This window comes from Sturnus vulgaris, chromosome 6, assembly GCF_052056855.1.
Source record: "Sturnus vulgaris isolate bStuVul1 chromosome 6, bStuVul1.hap1, whole genome shotgun sequence".
In the NCBI taxonomy this organism is placed as follows: Eukaryota; Metazoa; Chordata; class Aves; order Passeriformes; family Sturnidae; genus Sturnus; species Sturnus vulgaris.
This window is the reverse complement of record NC_142248.1, coordinates 45,892,171-45,909,108: the sequence shown is the minus strand read 5'-3', so window position 1 is coordinate 45,909,108 and position 16,938 is coordinate 45,892,171. Positions and strand designations below refer to the sequence as shown.

At 43.2% G+C, this 16,938-nt stretch overlaps 1 protein-coding gene and 1 long non-coding RNA gene across 2 annotated transcripts; one reads left to right on the top strand and one right to left on the bottom strand.

The window, feature by feature from the left end:
- Window positions 1–721: 721 nt before the first annotated feature.
- Window positions 722–1,975, bottom strand: LOC148223472 (uncharacterized). Its single transcript, XR_015804294.1, has 2 exons — window positions 1,725–1,975; window positions 722–935 (listed from the first exon to the last, which is right to left on the bottom strand). It is a non-coding gene; the product is annotated as an uncharacterized LOC148223472 (long non-coding RNA).
- Window positions 1,976–2,268: 293 nt separating this feature from the next.
- On the top strand, window positions 2,269–16,338 carry STYX (serine/threonine/tyrosine interacting protein). Its single transcript, XM_014871465.2, has 11 exons — window positions 2,269–2,571; window positions 11,107–11,139; window positions 11,866–11,919; window positions 12,635–12,732; window positions 13,107–13,167; window positions 13,911–13,947; window positions 14,438–14,477; window positions 14,561–14,611; window positions 14,981–15,053; window positions 15,525–15,618; window positions 15,815–16,338. The coding sequence occupies exons 1-11, from the start codon at window positions 2,515–2,517 to the stop codon at window positions 15,886–15,888; spliced, it is 672 nt and encodes a 223-aa protein (XP_014726951.2). The 5' UTR covers window positions 2,269–2,514; the 3' UTR covers window positions 15,889–16,338.
- The last annotated feature ends 600 nt before the right edge of the window (window positions 16,339–16,938 follow it).

Here is a 16,938-nt window from a genome sequence, read left to right as displayed (position 1 = left end):
AGAAGGATTGGTGAGGTCTGGATAAACCTTTCCATGAAGAAATTTTCCCCAATATCCAACCTAAACCTCCCCTGGCCCAGCCTGAGGCCGTTCCCTCTCCTCCTGTCCCTGTTCCCTGGGAGCAGATCCCAAATCCCCCCGGCTGTCCCCTCCTGTCAGGGAGTTGTGCAGAGCCACAAGGGCCCCCCTGAGCCTCCTTTTCTCCAGGCTGAGCCCCTTCCCTGGAAGGGAAGCTCCATTCCCTTCCCTGGACACTCTCCAGCCCCTCAGTGTCCTTTCCATGAGGGGCCCGAACTGTCCCCAGGGCTGGAGGTGCCTCAGCAGTGCCAGCACAGGGGACAGTCACTGCCTGCTCCTGTGGCCACACTGGCTGGTACAAGCCAGGTGCATTTGGCCTCTTGGCACACTCATTTACTGCTGAATTCTGGAAATAGGATTTACCTGAGCTGGTATTTATTTATTGCAAGAAGTAATAAAGGTTCACTTTAAGGGCATCTGCTTTATTTTTATTTTCCAAGCATTTCCCCCCCAAGGTGTGCACACAAACTCACTGCACAGTGCAGCTCACCTGAATGTTGGACTGGAGCAGCAATGCACTAAATTGCACTTCTGGCTACTTCTAATTATCCTAATTGGATTACTCTGGGCCTGCTCAGCTGACAGGCAAGTACATTAGATTAGCTCTTGACTTCCTAGGAAACACACAGCATCTCCCTGGCAATTTTAACAGCTGTAGTTTTATTTCCTTTCCCATCACAGATAAAACAGATGGTGTAAGGTATAGAACAGTTAAAACAGGGCAGGCAGCAATATTTCCCTGTTTATACGGCTGTTACAGACCTCTCTCCCTGTTGTGGCTGTGTCAGGAGTGTAAAGATGCAAATCTCAGGGTTAATTTTAACACCCTTTGGAGTGCAGCTCGTAAACCCATGTGCCTGGAACAATGAGAACATGAAATAAAGTCCATTTCTGAGCAGAACAATGATGTAAACAGCGAGCTGAACCTCTGGCTGAGGGAATGGTTGCTGAAATGTGATTGTTGATGGTTTCTCAAAGTTTTATTTAGTAAAAACAGCAGAAAGGTGCATAGAAATTAAAATTGAGACCCTAAAATTCCAGAGCTAGTATTTCGAAAAGAACACTTCAATTTTATTTAAGCAACCAACCCATTGACTTTGCTGGCTTTGGCCAAGCTTCCCTCAGAAATTCCAGTGACACCAGTGTAGAATTTTGGTTCACCAAAAAGCAGAGGAATGAAAAACAGCAGCTTAAAGTGAAATCTCATAGAATCTAAAATAGTTTGGGTTGGAAGGGAGCTTAAAGACCATCCCATTCCAAAACCCTGTGATGGGCAGGGACACCTTCCACTGTCCCAGGAAGCTCCAAGCCCTGTCCACCCTGGCCTTGGACACTTCCAGGGATCCAGGGGCAGCCACAGCTGCTCTGGGCACCCTGTGCCAGCCTTCACAGGGAAGAATTTCTAATTCCCAATATCCATCCATCCATCCATCCATCCATCCATCCATCCATCCATCCATCCATCCATCCATCCATCCATCCATCCCTGCCCTCTGGCAGTGGGAAGCCATTCCCTGTGTCCTGTCCCTCCATCCCTTGTCCCCAGTCCCTCTCCAGCTCTCCTGGAGTTCTCAGAGGGTGATACCTCAAAAAGCAGAAAAACAGATTCTTGCCCCAACACTGAGTTGTCTGAGGGCATCACTCACACAAAGAGGAGCCGACTGAAGATGTCCGGGATCATTTAGGCTGGAAAAGATCTCTGGGATTATCGAATCCAACCTGTGAATGATCCTCGGCTTGTCCCCAGCCCGGAGCACCGAGGTCACATCCAGGCGTCCCCCGGCCACTGCCATGGCCGGGGACTCCAGCACCTCTCTGGGCAGTCCAGGCATGACCCGCTGGCCATCGCCAGCTCCAACGTGAGGCGGCAGCGCCATTCCCATGGGCGACAGAGCCAAGATGGAAGCGCGCGTGTGAGGAGAAGGAGCCCCCGGGAACGGCAGGGGACGGCGACAGGGAGGGAGCCTTAATGGCCGCGCCACGGCGTGAGGCGCTGCGAGCCGGGCCCTGCTCACCATTAACAGCCTGTTACCGAAACTTCGGGGTGAAGCACCCCGGATTTGCGAGCGCCTTCATCAAACGAGCGGCTTCATTAAGCGAACGTCGGCGGTGGCTGCCCGTGAGGGGAGGGCACAGCGCTGAGGGCGGAGCGGGGCGGAGACCGCGGGAGCGGGGCCCGGGGGCGGGCGGGAGGCTGGGAGGAGGAGGAGGAGAGGAGGGGGCGGAGGAAGAGGTGGGAAGAGGAGGAGGAGGAGGGAAGAAGAGGCGGCAGCAGCAGCAGCAGCATGGCGGCCGGGCGCGAGCGGCTGAGCGCGCCGCCGCCGCCTCCTCCTCCGCCGCCTCCATCTCCTGCCGCTCCCGAGCCGGAGCCCGCGGCCCCGCTGCCCAAATAGCCGCCCTGCCCCGGGTCCTGCCCCGCCCGGACAGCGCCCGGCCATGGAGCTCGCCAAGCCGGCCTTCCCCGCGCTGCCGCAGGCCAAAGAGGACTCTGAGGTGAGCGGGAGCTCCGGTCCCGGCCCCCCGCACACGCCCGGCCCGCGGCTCCGCCGGGGCTTCCCCTCACAGCCCTGCCCGCCCTGCGGTGCTTCCCGCGCCCCTTCCCGCGGGATTCCCGCTGGGATCCATCGCAGGCCGCGGATCTGTGTCCCGCCTTGTGCTGGTGACACCCCCTGCGACCACCGACTGCATCTTGGCTGCCGGGAGCTTCCTCCGTCTCCCTCGCAGACCCCCGGCCCTTCGGCATCTCCTCTCCCTGCTGCCTCCGGCCTGGAAGTCTCCCACTATCCCAGGCTGCTCCAAGCCCTTCCAACACGGCCTTGAGCCCTTCCAGGCATGGGGCAGCCCCAGCTTCTCTGGGCAGTCTCGCCACCCTCACATTGAGTGAACGGAGCCCCCTCGCTTCATCTCCTTTGCCTTCTGCCCACACATAGCGGCCCCCGCTCTTTTTTATGCCCTCTTTCCTGCGCTCCGTGTGTCACAGCGTGTGTGATACCCGCTCTTTTCGTGTCCCTGTGCCTTTGTGCGGCCCCAGCCGTGTCCCCGTGCTCCTCCCGGCCGGCAGTACCTGCGTGTCCCTCTCGATCTCCCTCTGCTTTCCCCCTCTCCGCTGCTCCAGGAGCCCTCCCGGCTCTCGGTGAGTCCATCGGGGAGGTATTTCCACGGTGTTCCAGAGCCAGGACTTCTCTGCGGACGAGGACAGGTGGCAAAGTGTGCTCGGGCTGGGCTGTGCGGTGTCACAGGAGCCGGGGCAGCGCGGTGTCTGATTTCTGAACTTGGCTGAACTCCCCGGCGCTGACCCTGGGCGCTGCTGATTTGTTTTTGTGTGTCACAAACATGCCCGAGTGTTCTCCCCCCTTTTGGTGGCCTCAAATATTTAATGTGAAATGTCACAGCCTGCGTGAGGGAAGCTGAGAGTGTCTGAGCTCTTCGGACGTCTGCAGATTGTCATTTATTTCTGTTTGAGCAGCATTGCTCAATGCTGTTATGGTGGTAAATTACCTGAAATATGGGAGTGACTCTTTCTGTTCTGTTTTTGTTGTCAGGATTTAATGCTCCCATCACTTCAGAGCTCTGGAGGTGTTGTAAGTCATTTAGTTGTTCTCGCAAAGTTGTAATCACTTTGTATCTCAACACAAATCGTCTAGCACCCTGTCAGGTTTATAATTTGTTTGTTTTAAAATACCTTTTCTTTTTGGAGAAACCAATTGTGTTATCCACAGTTTTGTCTGAGGATGATTAACTAATATAGCCTGGGTGGCTTTTCATCTAAAATGGCTAAAGAGGAATGTGGGATTAAAATAAAAATGAAACCAGAGCTCACTGCCAGTCTAACAACTCTTAACTGATGAAAACTGAGATTGTAATACAGTGTCTTTCAGAGTAGCTTTTATTTTTGCCTTTTTTGTGGGCTACCTGTAAATAATCCGATGTGTAGTGTGTTAGAACTTCACATGGTGTGGATTTGCAAGAACTGATTCCACAAACAGTAACAATTTCTTTTCGATATGCTACATTTATGTCTGACTTGATCTAAATACGACATCATGTAAACGAATTCCAAGCTCTGAATACAAAATAAAAAATAGTTGGGAGCATGTAGGGGAAGCAGGAAAGTGAAAGCCAGTGGTGAACATGAAAATTCTTGTAGAGGTAACTTTTTAAAAGCAAAGTGTAAGAGACTTAAGCCCAGTTTTTCAGACAGTGCTTTGGAAAAGCAAACTGAAGGAACTAAAATCATTCTGCCCACAAAATGTAGATTTTCCTGGAAAGCAGAAGGTCCTCTCTTGTGCACTGCAGAGAGAGGAGGCTCTTTAATGAGGAGTAATCCCTAATATTTCAGGAAGTTGCTGGTGGATGGTTTAATGCTGCCTTGGCAGATTTGTTTTCAAGATACTGGGAAGGGGAGGAGGGAGAACTTGGGGAATCCCTGGCTCACTTCCTGCTGCTCAAAAGTGCAGTTTTGTCACTTCTTCAACTCAATCCGAGTGCCACCCCCAGCTCACACTCCTAACCATGTCATACCTTAAATAATAATAATAATAGCAATAATTAAAAATAAAACCAAATCACTGTTTGGCTGCCCAGCATCCCATTCCTTCCTGGCACGTGGAGAAGAGAGAGCAGCCTGGATTGACTGGGCCAGACTGCAGGGATGTGCTCTGGATAAATAGGTCACTTTTCCAGCCTGGATGTTGTTTGTCCTGTCCCTAATCCATAGTGTGGTGTTTGGGATTGTTGGATTTTTAAATCTCTTGGCTGTTGGTACTTTTGGGAGCTCGGGAAATGCTGGAAAACGTGGAACTCATCATTCTGGCAAAGCTTTTCTGGTTCTACTGGGAATTTCTGTGAACTGTGTGTTCTCTTACAGTCTGGTGATGGTGAATATCTCAGTTTTATGAGTAATAGTGATGTGGAACTATTTCTGAGCTTACATTTAAATTTTTTTTTTTTCCTGAAATCAGCACATTTTCCAAGGTCAGGTCTCAAACTTCCTTAAATTTGAGAAGTTCTGTGTTACGTGTTTATACTGGGAGGAAAAATATGGCTAAAAACCCATTAAAAAGGGTCAGGTTAATAACAATTAGTACATGTTGACTTATTAATGCTGAGACATCTTAGTACTTCTGGAAAGAAGGTCAGTAAGGACTGGAATAATTGAAGGAATTGAATAGAAATTATTTTCCCATTAAATTTTAAACAAATGAGAAAAAATAACTAGGATATATATATATATATATAATGAGAACACAACAACAATTACCAGTTTATTTCTTTGTTAAAACATATTTGCTTACAGTCAGGCTGAGCAAACCAAGTATTCATGATGCACTTAGAATTTTTTTAGGACTCTCCATGGGTTTTGTAATTAAATTAGCAGCCTATTGACTAAGCAGACATATTTGCCTTTTTATTATGCATAAAAGCAGAGTTCTTTTTAGCACATGGGGTTTTTCTAAAGAAGAAATTTACATTTTTGACAGCTATATTTAGTCTGAAATGCTAATTTATTTCTGACTGCTTTTTTTTTTAACTATGAAGTGAGGCAGCCCATCTAAAGGTGGAACAAATCTATTAAACTTTTTTTTTACTCTGACTTTTGATAGGCAACACAAATAAACCCCTTAAAAACACAGCTTTTTTTTCCCCTCCTCTGCAGACTCTTTAAAATAAGTAGGAAGCCTGTATCATTAGAATTATTTTACCTGCCCACGTAATAGAGCCCAAAAAATGGAGAACAAATGCTGTGTTGTGCTGGGAAATGTAAATCAGGTGACAGATTTTGATCACAACTCTGTGGGATACTATCAGACTGCTTTGCATAAATCACAACAGTGCTCTGAGGCAGCTGAAGTTGAGCAGTCTCTCAGTCCTGATTCATTTGTGCCTGCTGAATTCCACACAGGCACAGTGGAGCAGTTTGTAGAATTTGGGAGTTTTAAGGCGTGTTTGGGGTTTTTTTAGATGAATGAGATTTGTCTCTGTATAGCTCAACTGATGAATTAAAAAAAGGAGGGGCATGAAAAAGGCCATTCCTGTACCATTAGAAACAATTCTGATAATCTGTGTGAGTGACACTTGGCTTTGTGCTGCTGTAAGCTGAAGGATTCTGCCTCATTTTTACTTTATTTCCCATTTTCTTGAGAAAAAAAAAATTATATGATGCAAGTTTTTCCCAGTGCTGCTGATGGTATTTAATGAGGTGTTTTTAGGACCAGTGTTAGAGAATGGGACAAATAGGAATTGTTTTGTTTCTACTTTCTATTTCTATTAGTTTTACCTTTTATCCTTTTCTGTACCTTGTGTTTCTCTCTGCTAAAATAACTTTTCTTTCTTTTTTTGTCCTTCCTTCCTTCCTTCCTCTGTGTGCTCTGTCATTCCCACCTGCTATTATTCCTCTTCTCCACCTTCCTGCTTTTGTATTCCTTTGTATTTTCAATAGCAAAAATGTCTCTGGTGGGGCCTTCCCATTGTCTGAGTGCTGTTGACAAACACAGAATTCCCTGTAAAATTGCTTCCATGCCTGCATCCTTTGCTGAGGGTGGTGGCCATGGGATGGAACAAGGGTGGCAATGTCACCTCACCTTTTCTCCTGTCCCTTTCTCCAGCCCTCAGCCACTTTTGGGATAGCAGCACTGTCCAAACATTCCTTGAGCTCTGCTCATGGTAGTGCCACGCTCACACCTTCAAGGAATTAAATTATTTCGTTTAATTTTGTGTATTTTATAGATGTGCACCAGGATTTCTACCTGGGGAAAAAAAAAAATATATATATATTTGGGCCTGCACTGGTAATGTCATTGCACTAAATGATTGTTGTAGATCCCTTCCAACTGAAATAATTCTATTTGTATAATAACCCCCATATTTTTAATCTAACTGTCCAAGATCACAAAGCATGACTGAAACTGAAGACACAACCTTTCACTTCATTCCTGTTTGTAGCTAATTTGAGGCTCTTAACTACCACATTTCACGGTGATAGACGTGACAGGTTTCGGTGATACTCAAATGTTTTCCTTGAATATTCTTTCAGTGCCTCATTTAGTTTGTCTGCTTTCTTATTAAAATATGGCAAGTGAGTGTGCTCTGCTACTGCTTTACTATTACAAGATTTCTCCTGCAGCTGTTCCATTTTACAAATACTAATTTCAATTTTTGTGCAAGTCTTTGATGATAACATCCCTCTCCTCCACTTAGTTGGGCTATGTAAAATAATGTGTAAAATGCTTTCAAACCCCAAGGTGTGATCTCATTTCATCGTGTGAATGACACTTGAGGCAGCCTGGGAATGGAAACCTTTGTGTGGATTGTTGTGGGATCAGGACTCAGCCCCGATCCGAGCTGCAGCCTGGCCGGGGGGATGGACGATGGTGCTGCTGATGTAATGCTGCCCTCGGAGTGCTCTGATACAGCACGCTCAGGCTGGAATTTGAATTTCCTGTGCAGCGGTTACAGGCAGAGCCAGGAGCTCACTTGGCCAGAGCAGATGCAGGAGCTGGAGCAGTCAGAGCCCCGGCCGGCTCTGCTGCTCCAGGTTCTCCCACCCTGTAGCAGGTTTGGAGTGTTACAGGCAAAACAGCTTCAGGCAAGAGGATGCTGACAGCCCTGGATTTTTGAGGTGTACAATCCATCACGCAGGAGCCCTGCTGGGATGAGTTGTGATGGGAAGAGAAGTGTGTTTGGAGAGGGAAGTGATGCTATAAATCAACAACAAAAAAACTGTCTGGGAGTTGGGAAAGGGTTGGATACCTGGAATGCTCAGGGAGCTTTTACTGGGAGCTGCGTGCAGCTTTCCCAGAGGATTGGAGTGATGGTCTGGGAGGCAGGAGGAGTCATTGCAGGGGATGGGTGATGCTGGGCAGCTGAAAAGCAGCAGTGAAAATCTAGAAGAGACTTCCTGCTGTCATCTCCTCTAACTACTGATTTGATTTCTTTTCCTGCTGGTTTTTGCAGCATCTCTCAGAGCTTCTCCCTTCACCTGGGCCAACCTGTGGTTTGCAGGCTCTACTAATTATAAGGCAGCAGGAGTTGAACCATCCTAACTGGGCTTGCTTTTCAGCCAGAGCTGAGCTCAGACAAAGACTGGGGCTGTACCTTTTGTGTGTGAAAATCAGATGGGTGTGCAGACTTCAGCTGTCAGTGAGGGACCAGTTAAGCTGTGTCACGTGGATCCATTTCCCTGCATTCCTTCTGGAGAGGCATATGCAGCTTGGCTGTTGTGTTTAAAAACCACACTCTTTGCTTTGGTACACTCTCAATGTCAGGGCTGGTAAACTAATTTAAAAAAATCATAATATAAATTTTTTAGATTAAGTCCTGGCCAGGGTCACTCTTACACAAAAAACTCCACATCACTTTTTATCATTAAAGTGTTCTAAGAACAGGTGTAGCTGTGACAAAATATGGACAAAATAAGCCAAGCTGTTGGCAGAGCTGCTCGTGGTGTAGTTTGGATATTGGATACCAAGAAGTTCTTTGTAGTGTGGACAGGTCTCACCTATTAATTCATAGCTTGCATTTATTTCAGCTGGGGATTGGATGGGGAAGGGAGAGCTTTGGAATGTGCTTTATTCCCCTTCTCCTGCATGTTTGAGATCTGTCAGAGGGAAGTGGCTCATCTTTAAAACTTTGGAGTTCTGGGATTTATTTTTTTTTTCTTGCACTCCATCTCTTTGGTGTCTTGCAAATATTGATGATTGAGTCTTCCAGTGAGTTGTCACTTGTTCTGGAGAGCCTCCCAAATCCCTGGCACCAAGGAATGCTGTTCTTCCCTCCACCTCTGGCATCACCCTTTGTTTTCTTAGCAAAATTCTTGCATTTGATCTGATCAAAAGAGAAGCTTTCCGTTGTTATTTGTCTGCTGGGTTGCTCCAGACAGAATTCCTTAAAATGGAACCTGTGCTTGGCTTCAGTCTCCATTAATAGATTGGGTTTTTTACATAACTTTGCATAACATTTGAATAATCTGGCATTGTTGGTTTTGAAAGCCTTGAAGGGCTGTCAACAGTCACCAAAATCACTCTTTCAGTAGTTGATGTCCTTGTCTCAGATTAAATGTTTTCCTTAAACACTGTCTTTCAGAGAGTTATTTTGCAGACTAAATCCCATTGGAAACTGTATCTTTTTTTGCTTCTTGGAGGGCACTGAAGACCAATGTCTGGGGCCTGTAGTGAAATTTTTTTCTCGTTCAGAACATCTGTGCTGTCTTTTGGGATTTGGTTCCCTTTGGACTTGCATTGCTCAATTCTTACTTATCTATTTTGCACAGTTTACAGCTGTTGGGGCTAAAAAACTCCTGCCTCTAATGCATTTGAAAGGAATATTTGCAATGTGTTAAGCTAAAATAGTGATGAATTTGTTTTCATTGTGCTCCAAATGAAGGTTTCTAAATTCTACAAACAGAGTAATAAAACCACTGAAGTGCTTGGATATTCCTGGAGTGCAGCTTAAGCTTTTCAGAGCTTATTGCTCTTAGGCTTGGTTTTAAACTTGGACAAACCTGGTTTTTTCTGGCCTTTTGAGGAGTGAATGATGCTTTTGTGTACAGAGCAAGCCAGCTGGGTTGTGCTGAACCCTCTCAGGTCACCCTTCAAAGGATACAGTTCTGGAAATATCATCCTTTTGTCACAGCATTTCTCCTTTCTACTTCCAGCAGTTTATTATTGCAGCTGGAACATGCAGAAGTCATTTAGCTGCTCGTGTGTCTTCAGCAAAGCCCATTTCAGTGCATTTTATTTCCCTGTTTGTGCTGCCACTTCAGGTTCTATCGGAGGGATTGTCTGGGAGTGGCTTAATGTTTGTTTGCTTTCTTTTCCAGAATAACTTTACTGATGATAAAATCCTTCTTAAGTCCACTACTAAGAGCTGGAAAATCCTCCCTGTGCACTGTGGGGGTGTCTGAGGGAAGCACAGGATTTTTATTGTGTTGGTTAAAAGAGGTTTAATGTGAAATTAATGCCACTGGGACAAATGTAGGTGCTCAGGTGAACAGTGCTGCAATTTAAAGGCTCCTTCCTGCTGTAATCCAGACCTCCCATCCCAACTGGAATATTTGAAGTTTAACTTCCTCATACTTTTGAGGACATCAGAACATAGGGCAAGTTTTTTCTTAGCTGCTGGTGTATGTGTGTGAATCAAACAACAGAGTTATGTAAATAAATGTATGCAGTCTATTGGATATATTTGTCTATTCCCTTTTTTTTTTTTTTTTTTTTTACCTCCAGATGGTAACTGGGATCTCAGCTCCAACTCCTTCATGTGTGAGGGTCAAGGAATGAGTAAGAGCCTGTTAATAGAGGCCAGTGGGAGTTGTAGGGAAGGAGAGACAGGAATAGGCTCTGCCTGAGCTGTTCAGCTGTGCCAGAGCTGCAGAATGGAGCAGAGGATGGAAATGTTGATCCTGGCGTTTGCTCTGCTCAGCTGGGAATGGGAACTGAGCCCTCCCAATCCTGGGGGTCTGGGCTGGAAATCCTACAGGATCATGGCCAGTGTTTTATTTACTGTGGGATGGGGAATAGTGCACACTCACCAATGGCTTGATGTGGTCATGGAGAGCACAAATTTCTGGAATTGTTCAAGCTAATCTGAATATTCAGTCAGAGTGGATTAGGTGAGGCAGTGTGGATTTTAAGGGAGTGACCTGCTCCACGTGTTAGCTCCTGTTATTTCAGTGGCTGCAGGAATGCATCAGCCAGTACAGAATGTTTTAAAGCTTTTTTTTCCTTTCTCTTTTTCCCCTCCTCACTTCAGAGGGAAGTTTCTCAGCAGAAATTTGAGGTGTGGATGTACAGCTGATAAGGATCTTTTCCAGCCTTAAGGATTCTTTGGAGAATACTTGAGGTTTCCTTACATTAACTTTCCAAATAATATTCCTTGCACTTGGGTGGTGCTGGCATCCATGTGGAAAGGTAGCAGGGAGCTTGTGCAGAACTTGTGCTTATTTTCTATAAAATGTATGTACACATCTCTGCCTGAATGTTTTTCACTGTTGTATACATAATTGTTTTGTTGTTTTTTTTTTTTTTCAAGGATTGGACCTATCCCATGAGGAGAGAGATGCAGGTAGGACACTTTTATTCATTGTTTGAGGCAAAACCCTTGGAGCATTTAATGAGTAGAAAAAAAGAGCTGGTATCAAAATCAGTCTTTACCTGTAAAGTGACATGCAGCACCATGGGAGACAGAATTAATTAGTTAATTAAGATGAGGATTTGCCAGCTTGGAATACAGGTGAGTTTGCATCTCTGTTGTGCAGATACTAAAACAAAAATCCTCCAAATATTACAATTTTTGTCTTTCTGAATGTTTTTAGATTATTACTAAAAATGTATCAGAGCTTTGCTTTCCACCTTAAACTTGGAAGTGCTCTCATTGGTGGGGAGGTAAATGGTTCAAAAGTGATATATTCCCTCTGTTAGGCCAAAGCTTGAAGAATTTCCATGTGTGTATCTCTTTTCATGAGAGCAATTTGGAATTAATTACAAGACAGAATTATAAACCAAATTAAGAGTTCCCTTCACTTGATCTGGAATCAACCTAGAACTTAGACCAAATCAAGGACTTTGTTCCTGGTCCAAAACAAGATCTCCAGCACCAAGATCATGTTTCTTTTATCCTGCCAAACCAATTTTTTTTTTTTTCCTTGTCCTGCTATAAATGACACTGATTACACATTTCAGGAATATGTAAATTATTTGTGTCCATGGCCGTGTTCTGAGGTGAGTGAAATGTATTATTTCAAATCATTTGGAGTTGGTATTAAATGTCTGTTCTTCTCCTGCTTCCTAGGAAATCTTACCTGGGTTATTTTTAGGCCCATATTCTTCAGCTATGAAAAGCAAGGTATGATTTTTCAGAATATTTTCTCACAGGGAAGCTTTGCTGTGGTGATTTGATTTGTTACTGTGGAGATCTGCTCGAGTGTATCTATAGAGGTGTAAATTTGGTTGCAATTCTGAACTGGAACATGAAAAATGCCAGAGTTGAAGGAATATGTGGTGCATTTGTGGGATGGTCTGAGCTAGTTGTATTAAAATTGAGTCTTAAATATAATTTTTCTTAGAGAATTTAAACCATTTGAGACACTTTAGCAATTCCTATTTCCTTTGCTCAAGTGTTGCAAGACCAATCAGAACTGAGAACTCACACACAGACGTTAAAACAAGGAAAATTCAATCTACAATAAAGTCAAGCACTGCTCAGGCACAGCTTGGCTCTGCAAATTTGCCTCATGGTTTAAATGATCTTATTTTCATCATCTGATTCCAGCAAGAATCCAATGCTGGCTGCAAATTCTTCCCTCTTGTAGGGACTTGAAATTTCAGGCAAAGTGAAAAATGAGGAGAGACAAACAAGTTCATGGAGTTCATTCCTTTTTTTTTTGTCATTTTTTTCCTTTTGGAAAAAAAACATTTGCACACTCTGAACTCTAAAAAACCAGCTCAGATTTTCCTTGATATGGCCTTATTTTGTATCTAAGGGGAGAGATTTTCTTTTTATTGTCTAATAAATGAATCTGTAATTAAAAAAAAATATTTTTTTTTTATTTTTTCCACAGCTACCTATACTCCAGAAACATGGAATAACCCATGTAATATGCATACGGCAAAACATTGAAGCAAATTTTATTAAACCAAACTTCCAGCAGTTATTTAGGTGAGAAATGATCAAGATTCCTTTGTGTGTATGTGTGTATTCTTTCCAAATATTTTCACTTTGTCAGAATTATTTGAAAAATGTGCTGAGGTGCAGAACGACTTGAAATCCAAACCATGGATTTTATTCATCCTGAACGAGTCTGCAAATTAGAATTATCCATAGTTTGTAACTTTTTTTGGGGGGGGTTTTAAGTGATTTCTGAGAGGGGAAATCTGTCAGGGGGTGTTGGAGGAGATTCCTCACCAAGTTCTTGATGGAATTTCTGGAGTTTAGAGCAGGAATTAAAGGCAGGGGGTTGTGCTGGGTTCCAGGAGCAGCAATTCCTGGGAGGAGTTGTGGTGTTGTGTACTCAGAGTCAATTTTTATTGCAGGTATTTAGTCTTGGATATTGCAGATAATCCAGTGGAGAATATAATCCGATTTTTCCCTATGGTGAGTAGATGGATTGGGAATTGCCCAGGAATTTTCTGAACTAACAAATACCAGTTTCACATTTGGGATATTCAGCCTGAGGCACCTGGAGGTGCTGCCAGCTCTTGACTTTATTATTGACACTTTAATAAGTGTAATTAACTCCTTTTTACAAGTATGGAAACAGGTGGAGTTGTAAGAGCTGCTTCTTATTATGGTATTAAATAAAAAGGAATAAAAATTAAAAAAGACTGGCCTCAAAACAGAGAGATTTGGTCATGGGGGAGTTCTGGGGACCTTGACCTGGGGGAAACTTCTGTTTGAGCCCAATAATATTTACATTTCTTGTATCAAATTCAAAATATTTACTAAGTTTTACAGTGTCTTAAAACATATTTACTGCAGAGGAATTAAAAAGGAACTTGTAAATTAAACAATGCCCATTATTGGAACAAACCCCTGGTTTTGAGCTGTGGGTTTCTATTTTCATTTTAGTTCAGTTTGCAACTGAACAAAAGGATTTTGTTCCTTCTTCCACCAAAAAACCCAACAGTGCCTTCAGTGGTTTTGCACTGAGAATTTTAGGGATAGTTTAAAGTACAAAAGAAATAAAAATGTCCACTTGAAGTGAGGTTTAAGTGTGTATAAGGATGCATTATTGTCACTGTAAATAAAGACATAGAAACATTATACCAAATTTAGGTGTTGCTACTACTTGCACTTGAAATAATCTGAAAGTTTTGAGTCTTGTATTTTCTTTTCAGACTAAAGAATTTATTGATGGAAGTTTACAAAGTGGAGGTAAAATTATATTAACTTTTCTTTCATTTCTTAAGGTGTTGTTAAAGCTTTAAAACTAACTTAGGGGTATGTATTAGAGGCTCTTAAATATGAGCTTTTCTTAAATTTGGGGGTTTCTTATGCTTGGTTTGAATTCTGGTAGACAAATTCAGAGCAAAATATTCTTTCCTTTTGCCTCTAACTGGAAAATTAACCCCTGGGGTTTGGGTTTTTTTTCCACTTGAAACACAACTGAGTTGTGTGAATGAAGTTTTCTTGTCCCCTGTTTGATGTAGGACCTGAAATGTGCATTGTGGCCATTCTGGCACTCAGAGTCCTCACAGGAGCAGCTCCTGTAGCCCAAAGGACAGAGTGTGGTTAGAAATTCAGGGTGATGTGCCTTGATGCTGCCTGGTTCTCCATAACAAGGGAAAAAAACCCACATTTCAAAGAATTTGATTCACTTTATACAAATATGGTTAATTTTGATTTTTTTCTCTTTCCTTCTCAGGAAAAGTTCTTGTCCATGGGAATGCAGGGATTTCTAGAAGGTAGGAAATGATCCATCCTGATATTAATATTTTTAAACAATTGAAATCTATTTTACTAATTTTTGTTGGGTTTTTTTTTCCAGTGCTGCCTTAGTTATTGCATACATAATGGAAACATTTGGGGTGAAGTACAGGTAAGAAGAACTATTCAGGTTTTCATTCAGGTGCTGTGAGTGAATAATGATTTTGGAGGGAACAGAAACTGCTGTGTTTTCACTCAGTGCCTTGCCAGGGGCTGATGATTCCATTTGACTTCACTGTAGTTGTGTTTACACCCTTTTTTAAAATTTTTTTTTGTAAGAATCAGGCTCCTGCTGCTCAGGGGATCAGGGCAGCAGCCTCCATCCATGGATAAAACCTTGGGAGAGGCCCCAGGGGCTGTTCCTGTGGGGAGAGTTTAGGGGTTCTGTAGTTCTGAAAAACTGATAATCTGAAGGAAGACTCAAACTGACACAGAAACTTTTCTATATTTTTTCACTGAAATGTTTTCTCTTCTTTTTAAGGGATGCATTTACTTATGTCCAAGAAAGAAGATTCTGTATTAATCCTAATGCTGGATTTGTCCATCAACTTCAGGTGACATTTTAAAATTTCTGATCATAATTGAAAAGCCATTTAATGAATCATCTTCCTGCCAAACAGACATTTACACAAATATGCTTCAAGGAAATGTCAGGAGCTGGAGTAAAGCTTGGGAGGAAGATGAGTGGGCACCTCAGTTCCTCAGACTTGAGCTTTGGACAAAGCAAATCCAGGAATGGAGGAGAAATAAAAATCCTGCTTTGTGCAGTGATTAAGAGGCTCTGAAATGTCTTGGTTGGTCTGAAGGAGCTGCAAAGGAAATGTTGTTTATTCCTTAAAGCCATTTCTTTAGTCATCCTTGAACTTTTCTTTTCCTCTGACTTCCTGATGGTTTTTATCATTCGTGTCAAAGCAACAAAGAATTCTCCTCCTCCCAAATCTGTGCCTGTCTCTGAATTAGCCCTGCTCATCCTTACAAAGCTTTATGCCAAAGTAATTCCAATCAATATTTTTGGACCTTTCCAGGAATATGAAGCCATCTATCTAGCAAAGTTAACCATCCAGATGATGTCACCTCTGCAGCTGGAGAGATCCCTCTCAGTCCCACCTGGCAGCACAGGTGAGAAGCTTCTGCTGGGGGTGGGAGATTTTTTTTTTTTTGATTTTTTTTTTTTTTTTTTAAAAACCAAATCTTTAGCAACAGAATCCCAAACTCTTGGGAAGGGTTTTTGGTGTGCAAGCTGAGTTTTATTTCAGTGTGAAGTGTTTAAATGTCCTGGTTTCCCATGGCTGAAGTTGCCTCTTGCCTCCTGCAGGAAGTTTGAAGAGGATGCACGAGGAGGATGAAGATCTTGGCACCATGCAGGTGGCAGCAGCACAGAACGGGTGATGGCTGAGGACAAGCACTGGTTGTAGTGAGAATTCCTGCCAAGAAAGGTGAAGAAAACTAGGGGAAAAAAAAAAAACAAAAAGCAAAAGAATTAATGCAAAACAATGAACACACATAGCTTCTTTTCAATTACATGTTGCTTTCAGATGTAAATCTGCCTCTGCAACACACTAAGCATCATTTTTAAGATGTTGGACTTCTTGAATGAATAGATGGCACTGATTGTTTTACTCCTTTTTTACACTTTACAGTTTTAATCTAAACCAAGATTTTTGGACTTGCAAAGAGGTATTATTGCAATAATGCACTTTTCATACTTGAAATTTCTTTATTTGTATGATATAAAGTTATTACTTTAAACAAAATGCAAGCGGGGGGGATTTGTTTATAAAGTTATTTGTGTAATTTATAACAAGAGACTTTAGTAAAGAAAAAGTTTGCTAAAATTCACCTTGTTCTCAGTATGTGTTGTGGCAAAAATGTGCTTTAGGAACATAAACATAGAGGTTAATTCAAGTTGAACTGTCTAGAACATCCTCAAACTGGTTTTCAAGGAGTAGTTGCTGTTACAAGGCAGTAGTGGCACCATTTGAGGTAAAAATGGGATTTGTGTTTGAAAACTGAGGCCCAGGGCACTGCCCATAATTGAATCAAGACTTACAGGATTCCCCTCAGCTCTTGTAAAACCTTACTCAGCTAAGGAAACGCTTCTTGGGGCTTTAAGGTTTTCAGACTGGGGATTGTCAGGGTGGTTTGTGCAGCTGTAACTCTGTCTCAGCAGCACAGAGGTTGTGCAAGCACAGTCCTGGTTCTGCATCTGCTTTATTTCCCAATGATTGTTGCCTAAAACCAAGGACTGGAATGATTTGGGAGCACTGTGGTGACTGAGTAAGGCTGGTAGAAAAACTTGTGTGTTTGGGAAGTGTGAGCTTGGTAAGCAGACTGTGTTTTTTAACAGGGAGAAAATGGGCTCAGGGTTTGGGGATCAGAGCACCCAGCATTCAGCAGCACATTCCTGTTCCTGCTGCTACCCTCTGCCACCTACAGCAC